The sequence below is a fragment of the Hemiscyllium ocellatum genome, chromosome 1 (genome assembly GCF_020745735.1).
Source record: "Hemiscyllium ocellatum isolate sHemOce1 chromosome 1, sHemOce1.pat.X.cur, whole genome shotgun sequence".
NCBI lineage: Eukaryota > Metazoa > Chordata > Chondrichthyes > Orectolobiformes > Hemiscylliidae > Hemiscyllium > Hemiscyllium ocellatum.
Window position 1 is genome coordinate 134,641,422 of NC_083401.1, and position 16,101 is coordinate 134,657,522.

General features: G+C 39.1%; 1 protein-coding gene across 1 annotated transcript in view; it reads left to right on the top strand.

The window, feature by feature from the left end:
* The window catches only part of antxr2a (ANTXR cell adhesion molecule 2a), a 225,198-nt gene extending 209,341 nt beyond the window's left edge, over nucleotides 1-15,857 (top strand). Inside the window, exon 17 of the mRNA XM_060826184.1 lies at nucleotides 13,976-15,857. Coding sequence (XP_060682167.1) covers nucleotides 13,976-14,014 — 39 coding nt within the window. The 3' untranslated portion in view covers nucleotides 14,015-15,857. The remainder of the gene's footprint in view (nucleotides 1-13,975) is intronic.
* Nucleotides 15,858-16,101: the final 244 nt, after the last annotated feature.

Consider the following 16,101-nt stretch of genomic DNA (forward strand, 5'->3'; position numbering starts at 1 on the left):
CTTTAATAAAAAGTTATTTTTTTATTATTTAAATCCTCCACTATTTTAAAAAATAAATTTTCAAAAAGTACGTAAAACAGTAAGCATCCGAACATGAAACTGGGTGCTCAACTCCCAGGCAATTAGAAACGTAGGGACAAGGAATCGGTCATTCAGACCTTTGACTCTGTTCCACCATTCAATAAGATCATGGCTGATTTGTGGCCTAACTCCATGCACCTGCCTTTGACCGTTTCTCTTAAGTACATTTTTGTTAAGCAAATGTATTATCTTTGATTTAAAATTAAACTAATCCAGCATCAACTACCATCTGTGGAAGAGAGTTCCAAACATCTACCACCCTTTGTGTATAGAAGTCCTTGCAAACATCTCTCCTGAGAGGTGTGGCTCTATTTCTCAGACCAACATGCTGTAGTTCTAGTATCGGTGGGAATCATTTACCTTTATCTCACCTTTCTTCTGTTTATATTTTAAAGTCTTTCAATCAGATCACCCCTTAACCTTCTAAATACTATAGAAGTCAGGCCTAATTTATGTAATCGCTCCTTATACTTTAACCACTGAAGTCCAGATATCATTCTTGTAACTCTATATTATACTACCTCCAAAGCCAGTACTTTGCCCTCAGTTCCAGGTGTTTCTGCCTTAGTTAATAGTCTATTCTGTGGGGGTTTTTCAAATACCTTCTGGGTATTCAGATAAACAACATCTAGAGACATTGCCCTTTCCCCTACTTTAAACACCTCTTGAACTAATTCAATGAGGTTTGTGAAGTACAACCCATCTGTTCCGAATCTATGTGGGCTGTCACTGATTAATTGAAAGTTTTCAAGGTGTTCAGTTACTCCATTCTTGATTGTAGACTTCCCAATTTCTCCACCGCAGATGTTAGGCTAACTGCTGTAAACTCCCTGATTTCTTCTTTTGCTCCCCTTAAAAAATAGAATGATATGCTGAATTTTCCAGTCTAGAGAAACAACTCGTGTATCTAGGGAACTCTTACGTTTTAAATGTAAACTTTCAATAATGTGCTCTCCCTACTACTTAAAAACTGAGAGGTCCTTGGGATTTGTCCTTCTTTAATTCTGTTCATTTCCTTGTTACCAATATTTTACTTAAGTTAAATTTATTCTGTCCCTATTCCACTATTAATTTTCTCTGGACATTCAGCAAGCTATCTTTCTTTTCTACCATAAATACTGAGGCAAAGCAATTATTCAACATACCTGCCATTTTCCCACAGTCATTGACAATATCCCCACTTATTGGGGATATCCTCACTTAGTAGTCTGTAGTGGTCCAACACTACTGCTGAACAGGATACAGCGAGGACTACAGATACTGGAAGCCAGAGTCAATGGATGTTGAAGCTGGAAATTACTCCTGAACACCCTCTTTTCTTTTATGTAACTATAACATTTCTTCTTAATGATTTTGGCAGCATGTTTCCGAGCATAATCTCTTTTAATAGCTCTTATAAAGCAGCTTTGTGGCCCTTTGCTGGTTTTTGTATCTTTCCCATTCAGCAGGGTCTGTGCTGTTTTTCTGTGACTCTATATGGGTTGGCCATTTTGGGCAGAGATGAGAAGAAATTTCTTCACTTAGGCTGGTGAACCTATGAAGTCCTGTACCACAGAAGGCTGCGGAGGCCAAGTCACTAAACATCATTAAGAAAGGATTAGTTTTCTAGAAGCTAAAGCAGCCAAAGGATAGGGGAAGAACATGAGAGTATGGCATTGGGTATCAGCCAAGATCCAGGGGAATGTTGGAATAGGTTCAATGGGCCAAATGGCTTACTCCCACCATGTTTTATGTATCTTTTGCTATTGTTGAAAGGATTTCCAACTTGCAGTATTGGTAGATCATATTCCAAAATGATAGTTCAGGATTTGCAAGTTAACCTTACAGTGTCTGGTTGTTGTTAAAAGGATTTATAAGTTGTCTCAGGGCAATAGAAAACTTAATGAAATGTGGTTTAAGCTGATTAAGGAAAATGAACCTCTTTACCCAATGAAAGCCCTTTGAAGTTGTCAAAATCACTGTTTTAAAAATTAAGTCAAAAAGTGATTTGAGAATTTGAGACATTATTAACCCGTCTGGTTAGTTCCACATGTTCGTTGAGTGAATTAAATCTTCTGGTCTCCTGCAGTTAATATTGAGCTTATCTTACTTACATCTTTCTTAAATCAAATTTTTGCCAAACAATTTCAAAATGATTCCATGCTTTTTTAAATTGATGTGAGCATTGTATAGTTTTGATTAAATCTGGAGGAGATACAGCACAGTGGCTCAGTGGTTAGCACCTCACCGCTCAAGGAACCTGGGTTCAATTCCACCCTCAGACAACTGTCTGTGTGGAGTTTACACATTCTTCTCATGTCTACATTGGTTTCCTTCAAGTGCTCTTGTTTCCTCACAGTCCAAAGATGTGCAGGTTAGGTGGATAGGCCATATTAAATTACGTGTACTAAATTTCCCATTGCGTTCAGGGATGTGTAGGTGATGTGAATTAGCCATGGGAAATACAGGATTACAGGGGTAGGGAAGGGGATGGGCCTGGGTGAGATACTCTTCAGAGGGTCGATGTGCACTTGATGGGCCAAATAGCCTGCTTTAACACTATAGGGATGCTGTGATACCGTCATAAGGGAAAATCTAAACAAAATTATTGTTCATATCACAATTAATTTGACTCAGATAAAGATTTGTAAAAATACCATCAGCAATCTTTTTGAAAAAAAATTAAAGTCACCCTGAATTGATTTTGAATGTCTAAATACCAGGAATATTTGGTCGTATTTTATGATGTTCTGAACAGATCTGGGATCCTTGTAAACACAGGCTGTGGTTCTCGAGAATGCAATCTGGAATTTATGGATAATGTGGGAAGATAGGCTAGCACATCTTCAATCAGCATGTGACTCACTAAAGACAACAGCGCAGCAAATATTCTTTCCATGTCATTATTTAATAAACCATGTAATGCTCTCCACGTGATCTCATGTGATTCGGAGTTCAGTCTCTCGAACTTTTAGTGTTATTCAATTTAATCATAGATGATCTGCGTCTCAACTTAATTTGCCAACAGTTGATCATCCTTCCCCCTTTATATTATTACCTAACAACCCTCTGGTGATAGGCTGTCTTGAAAATTTTAATTGACCCAGTGTTTACAGCTTTTTTGGGCGAGCGAGTTCCAGCTTTTCACAATCTCTTGTGTGAAATGATCCTTCCTGATTTCACCAGTAGTTTGATAATTTTTAGTCGGTCTGCACTAATTTCTTATAATTTGGGCATGCAGGGAACCTTAAATCTCTTTGTTCTCCCATAGCTCCAATACTCATGTCAATAGATGACCTTATTTAACTACACTGAACTCCTGGTAACTCATTTATTCTATCTCTGCCCTATTGCAACTTACTCCTCCCATCCTCTTATTTTCATCTGCAACTTTAGATAAATAATGTTGTATTCATGGGCCCAGATCATTCTTAATCTATACACACACACAGATAATAAAGAGCAAGTCTTGTGAGGAATACTCCTGGAGAATTTAGGAAAATGGAGGATAACACTGCAAAGATAAAATGTTAATCCTTACATGATTGCAAAAGGAACTTATTTGCAAGGTACAAAATGTAAGTTGAGTGCTTTAAAGCTCATGATGTAGACTGGTGATCAGATCCTTTCAATACATAGCCACTCAGAATGAGCACTGCCTATAAGAAACTGCATTCTTGCAGCATAAGGTCACATCTGGATTCCACACCCGAACAGTCACAACTTGGAACATGGTTCTTGATTTGAATACTAAATGCCATCTTTTCTATGCTGAAAAAAATTTCAGCAATGAATTCACATATTGTACCACTCCTGAGCCCCTGCCCCAACTTAGACAAAATGTGAGATTTGTAACTTTTATAACCTTGGTAATCCTTGAAAAGAGAGAGTCTACTGCAATCATCTGGTACATGTTGGATCTAGACGCCCTATGCTGAAAATCTGCCTCAACTGCATCCATGCATTAGTGCCATCTGTGCCTGCTGTACTGTCTGTGACATAGCCATGGCTAATCTACTGGTTGCTTTCTGAAAATAGGTTTCAAACAGCAAGGGCCTGCACACAGAGCTGTTAGAATGGCAGCAACATACATTCACTTTGATGAAATCAAGGAGGAGCAGTAAAGTATTGCAGTAATCTATCAAAAGAGAAACATCCACACCCATCATCTTTGAGTTTTCTACTGTCAGATAAAGGGGTACTTTTACATTGCTACCAAGCTGATTATTTTGCATTTTGTTCTGCATTATAACAGGAGTCCTTATAAAATGAACCCTTTAGAATACAGAGATGAATCGTGCCAATAATTTTAAAGAAGGTTTATTGTGAATCCCAGTAGCAGAGAAGAAAAGGTTAATAAGCTTCCCCTGGTAGGGCTAGTGCCGATTCAATTAAAAGCCACATCCTGTCTTCCCGTGCAGCTGCACTGACAAACTTCTGTCACAGCCACCCACCCAACACAAGGCTTTGTTCGTTTTTTAAAAAATTGTTTACCATATTTCCCTGATTAAATTTCCTGTCTTGATTTTACTTGAAATCATCACATTGCATAAAATTCACAAAAATAAAATGACTGCTAAAAGTGGATTTGATCATTTCGTAATTAAAGTAATTTGTTCAGATATTAAATTCAAAGAACTCAGTTGAATAACTTGCTCCGTTTTAGGTGGACGGCACGGTGGCACAGTGGTTAGCACTGCTGCCTCACAGCACCAGAGACCCGGGTTCAGTTCCTGCCTCAGGCGACTGACTGTGTGGAGTTTGCATGTTCTCCCCGTGTCTGCGTGGATTTCCTCTGGGTGCTCCAGTTTCCTCCCACAGTCCAATTAAAAGATGTGCAGGTCAGGTGAATTGGCCATGCTAAATTGCCCATAGTGTTAGGTAAGGGGCAAATGTAGGGGGTTGGGTGGGTTGTGCTTCGGCGGGTCGGTGTGCATTTGTTGGGCCGAAGGGCCTGTTTCCACACTGTAAGTAATTTAATCTAATCTAATATACACCCTTCATGAAAAGAATACTGTACATTGATTTTTACATGAATGATAGTGGAATCATAATGTCAGTGTGGAAATGGAACACCTTTGTATCAGTAATGTCAGTGTGCAACATACTGATCAGGCAATCACTTCTGCCACATTTTCTTGGCAGTTGATGCTTAACACATACTATGTGACCACTACCTTATGATCATGCCCTCGGCTACAACATAAAACCAATTAACTAGAAGATAAATAATATGTAGAATGGCTTTGTAATTACATTTCGTATAAGGACATGGAGAATAAGAATGGGAGAATGTTGCAACTTTATAAGGTATTGGTTAGGCCACACCTAGAGTATTATGTTCATTGCTGGTCACCACATTACAAGAAGGATGTAGAGGCTTTGGAGAGGGTGCAGAAGAGGTTTACCAGTATGCTGCTGGGTTAGAGAGTATGAATTATAAATATAGGCTAAAAAAACTCTGGTGTTTTCTCTGGAGCGGCAGGGGCTGAGGGGAGACTTGATAGGAATCTATAGAATTATGAGATGCGTAGATGGGGTTGACTGTGAAAATCTTTTTCTCGGAGTTGAAATGTCTAATACTGGGGGACACACATTTAAAGTGAAAGGGGCAAGTTCAAAGGAGATGTAAGGGGCAGGGTTTTGTTTACACAGTCTGAAGCACACTGCCAGAGGTGGTGGTAGAGGCAGATATGACAGGAACTTTTAGATAAGCACATGAATATGCAAGATTGAAGGGGTATGGACCCAAGGCAGGCAGAAGGGATTGGTTTAATTTGGCATCATGTTCAGCACAATATTGTGGGTGCAAGGACCCATTCTGTGATGTACTGTTCTATGTTTTATGTAGAAGTAGACTATAAGGCCCAGTCATGCCTGCTTTGTTATTCAGTATCATAATACTTCACTTTCCCACCCACTCCCTATATAATTTTGATTGCGTGGGAGGCCAAGAACTCTGTCTCCAGCTTCAGTTTGTTCACTGATACAACCATTGGACTCATGGGGTAGAGAATTCCAAAGATTCACAATGCTTTGAGTGAAGAATTTTTTCCTTATCTCAGACCTAAATTATCAGCCCCTTACCTTGAGATTGTGTCCCCTTAGTCTAGACTCCTCAAGCAGAGGAAACAATCTCTCAGCATCCAGTGTCTCAAGCCTATTTATAATCTTCAACATTTCGGTGAGATCACCTCTTCAAAGGACAATTCTGCCTCTTTCCAAGGAACCCGTACTGTGAACCTTCACTTGTACATTGTTCAGTCTTCTTTCAACCTCCCTTAAACCTGGGGCCAAAATTACTCACATTGGTCACATCAAAGCTGTGTATAATTGTCAGAAGACTTCTGTCTACCTATACTCCAATTCCTTTGAAAGACCAATGTATCATGTATATTCTTCAATGTTTGCTGCACCTGCACATAGGTTTTTGTGTTCCTTGTACACCCAAGTCTCAAGTCAACGCATGCATTGATAAGTTTTATCGCTTTTAAAAATATTTTGCTTTCTATTCCTAATGAAAAACCTTAAACTTCTGCACATCTTAGAACATCTGTCACCTTGTTGCCCACTCACTAACTTTTCTACATCTCTTCTCAGCATCTTTTATAACCTCCTACCTTGCATTCCTATGTAAGTTTGTATTCTTTACAGATCTGGATGCATTATTCTGTCACAGTGTGAATAGCTCTGATCCACCTACCAACTTGAAAATGCCATATTCATGCTTACTGTCTGTTTCCTGCTCATTAATCAATTCTGCATGAGCCCTTGTCTACTCCCAACCTCTTGTGTGGCTCTTTACTAAATGTCTTTTGGAAATTGAAGTATACTACATCTACTCATTTCCCGTTATCTGCCTCATTAATTACAGCCCCAAAAATCTGCAATAAATTTGTCTAAGAGAACCGGCTAAGTATCATTAAAACAGCGTTTATCCCACAGTTGTACATGAGTACATGAATGTTGAATTCCAGATCTGCTGTTAAAATGAGAAAGGCAAGCATTTGTGAGAAGCAACCAAAACAATTCATGCTGTAGATTTGCGACCAAGAATATGGCCATAATTGTGACCAAAGACAAGAATTAGACTTGGGAATTAAACATGGGATTATATTTTCTTTCTTTTACTAATCATAGCAAAACATGTCAAAATGAATATGACATTTATAAAGGAGATTATGAACCACAGAAATGTCACATGTAGGAGTGGGCCTTAATGTTAGAAAGTGAAGGATCCTGGTACAATGGCAGATTAGAGCCTGAAGCACATTATGGAGACTCTGATTGAGATGTGTCACCAGTATAATGAAGAACTAAGTCAGTTTGTTTTTTTAAGTTCTCATGGGAAGTGCACATCATTGGCAAGACCACTGTTTGTTCCCCATCCCTGAGATGATGTTGGTAAGCTGCCTTGCTGAATTGTTGTAACCCCTCCCGTAATTTGCTATTCAGTTGTATCCTGCCTGTTGAATGTAAGTTTGCTTGATGTTTGACCAGCAGATTGATTTTCCAGTGTGCTAGTAACAACAAATAGCCAGAAAGCTTTAATCTCTCATTTAACAATTCCAAAACTTTACTGTGGTCTTTCTCAAACAAGTAGCTGTATCACAGTGTGATCTGTTTGAAATTGTTTTAAACTCCAATTGCACTAAAAATAGCATGGATTAGTGGGGGAGTGAGGGACTTGACCACATCATTTCAAAAAGCCTAATTCCAGGATTTCTGAAGTGATCAGGGAATCTACGTAGGTGGCCTGAAGTTCTGCCCTGTCCACAATCTATTTAACCTTCTCCAAAACCTGCTGAGGAGGCCCAGGATCGACATTGTTCTGGTTGGTTTTCCTTTTGTTTCATAAATCCCCCAATTACAATTATGCACGAGGTCTCTGGTAACTGGCTGTTTAGTTGAAGTAGTTGCATTGGTTGTTTTCTTGAGTAATCCATGCAGAACTGTGCACGGGTTTGAGCTTTCACAATTCATCCCTGCTCTACTTGAAACAAAGTCAATTTTAAAATAATTATTTCTGGCTTACGGATGATTCGTGCCTGTATTAATTGTCCAGTCCCAGTTGCTTTAGAAGGTCTTTAGTGATTCTTTTGCATCAACTGAATCTCTTGTTAGGGCACTTCAGGATTTAAGGAGAAAGTTTTTCAACTTGTGTCCACTAATTTACTGGTGGATACATAGGACATTAGGAGCCTGAGAAATAGATTGTAACCTTCAGTTATGTCAGAAAGTCTTCCAAGATCTTTTGGACCTCTTATTGGTTCCTGCTGGCAATCACTGACCATCCATCAAGCTGTGTAAATGGTCACCCTATTCTTGTTTCAGGACCAAACAGGAACATAAAGAAGACAGGAACATAAGGCTGTGGGATGGCAGCCTTTCTCAGATTATCCATTTCACATGCACATAGCCCAAAATGCAGAAGTATACATGAAATGAATAGACTTCTACATGAATGTGCAGCTGATGTTCAACTATATGGAAATTGGAGCCTGTTGTCTTGACGTTATTATGATCCCTTCACTCTGTGGCAGTCATTAATTTCTACTTTCTTTCACGTAGATCATTAGATCAGAATCTGACTGCTTTTAAAGCCCTTAATGGAAGCCATACTTAGTAGCTCTGGTCAAGTCATTGAATTTCTTCTTAACATCACTGCGATGTGATATAAGCCTCCTGGCATTCATGTGCTGTGTTACCTTTACCCACTGTTGTGCTGTCTGGCAGAGCACTCTATGTCCATCTGTGAGGAGCAACAGTTCTCTCCTTCTGGTCATGTCTTTTAGCAATATCTCAAAAGCACCATCAGAGAAACATTGAACTTTGTGTCACAAACAGTTTCCAGCCCATAGCAGCTCTGTGTTATAACATTCTACAGAGTTTTTCAGAGGGACAGGATCTTTCAAGCCTCTCTGAATTTCCTGCCCTGCCTTCCCAATGGCTGAGCTGCAGATTATGAGCATGATAAGTGTTCACTTAGCTTTCTCCATGACAATCAGAAAACCAAATGTATTGTTCCTGTAATGTGTTTTAAACAAAATCAGTTTACCAATCAATTATCATAAATAAATATTTTAGTATCACATCCGTAGTTGAAGTTGGATGTGACTGTATCACGGACCCCAAAATCAGCATGACAGCATTAGGAACAGATCCCTCTTAAGTTGCTGTCTAGTGCAGGTACCACTTAGTGTCCACATGATCTGTAGAGAATTCTGTATACGGAATAAACATCACTCAGCTACAGTATATGAGAGTGTGAAACTCCTTTGCACTGTGAATTCCCCATCTTACAATATCATAACTGAGGACATGCATAAGCACTGAGTATATTATGATACTCTAACAACCTTTGTTTGAAAGCAAAGCTACCAAATCTCTGTCTCAAACCACACTAATCTACACCCTGAATCTGAAGTAGTGTCTACGTGAGTTGCTTTTCTCCCTTTGACTTGTGTACATAATGGTGTCGTTGCATGAGAACTCTTTGCATTGTCAAACGCATGTAAAAGTTGCAATTATTTATTAATTTCCCAGTCGCATATAATCCTTGTATTATGTGGCAACTTTTCCTTTTAAGATATATGTGGCAAGGTTCTGGGAAAGTGATTTGCCAGGAAATTCTTTCCAATTTGACATTCTGTCTTTTATAGCATGCAATAATTATATATTTCCAATCATGACATTCCCACGTCCAACGTCCCAATCTGTTTCCTTCTATGACCCGTTAATATTTCTCCATGTCATTAGTGACTTTGTTTAGTTGTTATGTTTGCAGCTGAAATATTGCATGATGTTTAAGTATGTCGATGAAGGTCTCCGCCTTCTTAACCTCTCCCCTCACCTGAAAAATGGTGACATACAGGTTTAACTCATCACCACTAATCTCTTTCTAATCTCCTCTGGGACTGTGGAATTTTGACCTTTACCTTTAACCTTACTACAACTTTGTTGTAATATTTACGCACTAGTTTTGAACTTTTTAAAAACTCATTTGCCTTCTAGCCCTCCTGCCAGGGTCTTTGAGAATGAGGAGATAATGTTGATGGTCTTTACCATAATTGCTGGTAGATTTTGATTTTGCACATCTACAATGTCTGATATGTTGAATTAGATATTAGTAGAGCACATAAGGCTGTTGAATTTCTCTTACTGGTAGGGCAGTACTTTAATAATAATTAGGAAAAGCAATTGGATCAAGACTCAGAATTGGAAACACCCGATGAGGAAAGAGATCCCAGAAGGTGCATTTAAAATGTTGAACCCTTTGATGGAAAAGAAAATCAGTAGAGGTGTACAACAGGTGAGCAATCCCTGCTAAATTTAAAAGTTTCACCAAATACAAGCAGAATTGCGTCTCTGCAGAAGAATTATTCAACAGATGGATGGAACACCACAAGCAGGCTTTCTGCTCAGCAATACACCATCATGAACTGGAACTATATCACCACTTACTCACTGTCACTGGACTAAAATCCTGGAACCCTATTCCTGACAGTGTGTGGGAATACCTGCAGCAGAAGAACTACAGTAGTTCAAGAAGGCAGCTCAGCACTACCTTCTCAAAAGCAACAAATGCTGACATTATCTCCTCATTCTCAAAGACCCTGGTGGTAGGGCTAGAAGGCAAATGATTTTTTTAAAAGTTCAAAAGTAGTGTGTAAATATTACTATGAAGGCAAGAGGACATTATAAAGGAAAAAAAAAACAAGACATTTACAGAAGGCTTAGCACAAGCAGAGTTCATATGGTTTTGTGAAGGGACATCATGTTTGACAAAATTTCACGAATTCTTTGAGGACATAGCATTTAGAGGAAATGGAACAGGTAGGTGTAGTGTATTTGTATTTTCAGATGGCATTGAGTTAGGTTCCACATCTCAAAATAAAAACTGCACAATATAAGATTGAGAGAAATGTTACCACATGAAATATTTGAATCATGTAAGCAAGTAGAATTAAATAATTCATAAATATTATCAATAATTTTCAACCCTCCATTAAACTTAAAGCCACAATACTTAAACAGCCAGCGTTCATTTCTTAACCATCACAATATTTCAATTGGCATAAGACAACAGGCAGAAGTTAAGAAAAACTACTTATAAAAATTTGACGGTACACTTCTGCACAAAAAAAGCCATCACCCCAGACATAGCTTCAAACTAGTGAGGTCATAACTAATGAATTTATATTGCATATGCACACAACCAGAACATTTGAACCAGATGGTTGCTTCACTTTTCATCACATTTCAGATTTCAATATCAGATTTAAACTGAACAATTAACATATAAAGTCCAATACAATAGTGTTCACTGCGTTTATCCATTTAAGTAGCTTATGAATTTATGCAGCCGTAAGCTAAGCATTCGACATTCATTTGCAAGGAATTCATTACCTCTGTGATTTCAAGTTTTTCTCCCTCCCAGTTAGCTGCATACTTATTTGTTGACAGCTTTAAAACTGTTCTTTCTTATATGAGACTTCCTTTTCCACTCTTCTGTTGCCATCTCCCTTTCTCTCCAATACCTCCTGAAGTCTTCCTCTCCTTCAACCCTCTCCTATTTAGTTCCCTTCTCCTATCTTCCCTCTTCTTCATGTTAGATGGCCCCCTGCTCTGGTCTCCTGCAAAAGACATGTCCCCAGTACCTGAGAAAAGGCAAAGTGCAAGGCCCTCTGCAAAAGACATAGGGCAAGGCCTCTGAGAAAGACAAAGGGCATAGCCCCTGGCAAAAAACACGGCTAATGGGCACCTGGCTAAAGATTCCCATAGCCACCGTTTCCTTTCCTAATTGCTCACGGCTTCTCCAATCATAGGTTGTTTCAGTGCTGTGTTGCTGGTGCTAAGCTCACTGTGATTGGAGGAGTACCTCCTCATCAATTCTGTCCAAACACAGAAATTATTGGAAAATCTCAGCAGGTCTTGCACCATCTGTGGAGAGAAATTAGAGTTAATGTCTCTGATCCAGTGATTCTTCTTCAGGATAGAGTTTCTGAAGAACAGAACAGTGTGTTACAGATCAAGTAGCTGGGTCACATCATCACACCTCCTTGATATCCTCCTTCTTCCTCACACTCCTCTGGTTGGAGAGATTTAGGGAGCAGTTAGTTTCGGATCAGTTGGGAAACTCTCCTGTTCATTGTGTCATGGATTAGATAAGCTCCAATTGCTGAATTTGAACTGTTCAGACATTGAAGAAAAGCTTCTAATTCTGCTTCATTATAGTACCTTCATCCTCTCCATGTTGCTGTTTCCGGTGTTCTTTTAAACTGATGCTGTAAATTTGGCCAATACACATCACTGAAGGAGCAGAGATAGATTTCCAGGTCAGTGGCTTGGAGGGGAACTTTCATGTGATTTTGTTCCCATATGTCTGCTACCCTTGTCGTCCAAGATGATCGTGGTCTAGGGTTTGGAAGGTGCTTTGATGAATTTTTGCAGTGCATGGTGTAGATGCTACACTGCTGTTGCTGTTGCTGCTGCTGAGTGTCAGTGGTGGAGGGTCTGGATGTTTGAGGATATGGTGCCAATCAGTGAGCTGCTTCATCCCAGATGGCGTCAAGTTTCAGAGTATTCCATCACACTCATGATGTGTACTTAGTAGTTCGTGGACAGGCTTTGGGGTGTCAGGCAGTGAATTACTCGTTGCAAGATTCCTAGACTCTGACCTGCTCTAGCAGCCATGATTCAGTTTCTGGCCAATGGTAACCTCTAGGATGTTGATAGGGATTCGGTAATGGTAATGCCATTGAATGTCAAGGGATCACAATTAAATTGTCTATTATTCGATATAGTCATTGCCTGGTACATGAATGTTACTTGCTACTTGTCAGCCCAAACCTGATATCATCCAGATATTATTGCATTTGGACTTGGATCTCTTCGGTGTTTGTATCAGGTATGATTTCATTGAACAGCAGAGAATTGTCTCCCTGATTCCCATTGACTCCAGTTTTACGAGGGTTAGTTGATGCCACATATGTTCAAACATGGTCTCAATATCAAGTGCATTCACTGTCCCCTCACCTCTGCAATTCAGTGTTTTGTCCATATTTGAATGAAGGCTGTAATAAGGTCAGGAGCTGAGTAGCCCTGGCAGAACTAAACTAAGTGTCATTGAGCAAATGTAAGTACTGTTTGCTGGCACTGTTGATAATACCTTCAACCACTTTGATTATCAATATTAGACTGATAGGGTGGTAATTGGCTGGGTAAGATTTCTTCTTTTTGTGTCAAGAACATGCCTGGGCATTTCTCACATTGTCGGATGCCTGTGTTGTAGTAGTACTGGAACAGCTTGGCTAGGGATGTGGCATATTCTGACCTTCAGTCTGGGATGTTGACAGAGCCCATAGATTTTGCAACATCTTGAGACTTTCAGTCTAGTCCAAACTGGATCTGAAGCTAGACATCTGAGGTGGAAGATCAGTGCGTCATTGCACAGTCTTAAAAAAGATCCTTCACTACTATCTGTTACTGTCACTTGTATGCTATTTTGTGTTTACTTTTATTGTTTATATGGAGGTATGGATGGAATGTTAATTGTAGCTTTCTGCAGAAGTGACAGGGACAATGCAGGACATGATCGTCTAATTATGTTTAACCCGTGGAAGTACTCTACTCCAGTAAACTCAATCAAACCCAAAAAGCAAATAATATTAGCTGCTGGGATTTCTGTCCATATTGTGAAACTATTAAGGATTTTACTTGCTGTGGCTTAATTATTACAATGGCAGGTTTACATAATAAAAAAAGGTGAGGAAAAAAAATAGGGTAGTTAATGTATTTAAATGCTGCTAACAATTCTCATCTTCCCACTTATATGCTAATGGTAGTTGAATTGTATATTCACAGAACATTGTTACTTTATATAATGTTTTGCTATTTTCCCTTTGATTTGCAGGGCCGCTGCATAAACTTCAGTCGAGTCCAGACACAGTAAAATTGAAGAAGTCAGAGCTGTTTTATTTCTTTACTACCTACTGAAGAAAGATAAAGGATTCTCTACTTCCAACCGACATCAGTAATCTTCTCTAAAGATGGGCGAAACACCGTCTTGGTGATGCTTTTTTGTTAACTCATCACAAAACTGCAGCAACAGCAATACAGATTTCCCTTTAACCCACCAAGAACTTTATGGCGATTTCTTGACGGATGTGTTGCTTCTCTCCTGATCTTCAGCCCAGAGTAATGGCATGCAGCAATGGCAAAAAGTAAACATTAACACTCATCACCCCCTAAAAGAAAAATACATTGATTCTTGGCACTTGAAGTCACTTTGAACTTTTTTCCAGTCTGAATGTAGTCTGACTGTAATGTGCTGTTTTGGGTCATCACATTTTATAGACAGAGTGTATTGTCAGAAAGGAGCCTAATACCCACAGGCGGAGCGACAATCCCACCAGGCCTACCCGGTGCATAAGTTCATTGCCTTTCAGCTATGTCACATTACAAGATCTTTCCAACTTCACCACTTTACAATGCCTTACGGGAGCCGTCTGACTGAAAATCTTGTCATTTTCCACTGAAAAGTGCACACGCATGACAAAATGTAGGCAGGATGCCCCAAGGTATGGGAATCAGCTAGATTTTGCCCTTTAGTTTTTGAAGACACCTTTCTTTCATTATGTGCTGGGAAAGGAAATTAATAGAGCGTTATCTTACAGCAGCACTGCCTGTAACCAAAGATCTTCCGCAGAAATTGAGACATTGGTGCTTTGAGGCCAGGCATAGTGGCCAGTGCTTTGCCATTGCTGTAATCCTGTGTTCAATCGCTCATAACCTGTCATCCTATTGAAGCAGTTGCATTGATCTGCATATTTCTGTAAAACAAATAAATAAGACAAAATAGAATATCCCTTTTACAATCCAAGGCTGTACGGGCTGCTATCCCCCCATTCTTCAAATCTCCAAGGGCTTTACAGTGTCACAAGCCAGCAACTCTCTTTGCATGAGAATTTCAAAGTTTAATTAATATAATTAAAGGCAACAGCAAGCAGCAGCCTGTGAAGATTTTGCTCATCTTTTTTATGCTTTTTGACATTGAATGACCTATTACTATTTAAGCTTTGCTTGAATTTTTAAAATATACTTTGCACTGGTTTCGTTCGAAAGGGAAATAAAGAGGTACCCTTGTTTGTAACCGAACAATGAAGGTATATCTTCCTGCTGCAGCCTCTTTCCAAAATATTGGGAAAAAATATATTTCATTTTTTTTTCCCCAACCGTCTTGTCAAGACGACAATCCCAAATGATGTCAGTATGAGCAGAAACACTGTGGGGGAGAAGAAAGCAGCAGCTGAGAAAAAGCTCGAATGATGCAGTCACTTTCGATACTGTACATGAAATGCAAAATGGATATTCGAGTCGAAACCTGACAAAGTGCGCCTGCTTTGATGTGAACTGGTATAGACAATGACCAGTGGCTGGGTCAGTGGGATGTCTCTCTGCGAGCACAGAAGCTTATCAAATGACACTAAAAATAAGTTCAACAACCATCACATTTGAGAGAACAGGCGAACATTTCACATTTGGTGGGCATGCAAGTGCGCGAGATGGGAAGAGCGATAGTGAAAAGTCCTGGTCTAATTATGCTTTTGAGCTGTTCATCAAAATCACATGGGACATGGATGTTTCCCTTGGTTTACATGCAAAATTTATGATGTTGCCAAAAGAAGCTCTGTGTATAACCACTTGCTTAATCTTTTGCTCATTATTGTTTCAGGTCATGGCAAAATTGTAAGTACTACCTATCAATATGTCACAAAATAAATTTTGCAAGGATTTTTGAATCTGTCTGATTTTTATCAGAGGATTGAAATAAAATTGGGGATTTTCAGAATCCGTAGAATTGGGTTTGGTATACATATTTTTAATTAAGGAATTTACCCGTTTTCCAAAGTCCCCCCTTTTACTTAAGAACCGTCTCCATCTAGCCAAAACTTTGTGCACATTTGAATTTACACCAATTTTGAACAAATTTGACTAGTTTAATGTTGCACAGACTTGTGTTATCATAAGAAATTTGTT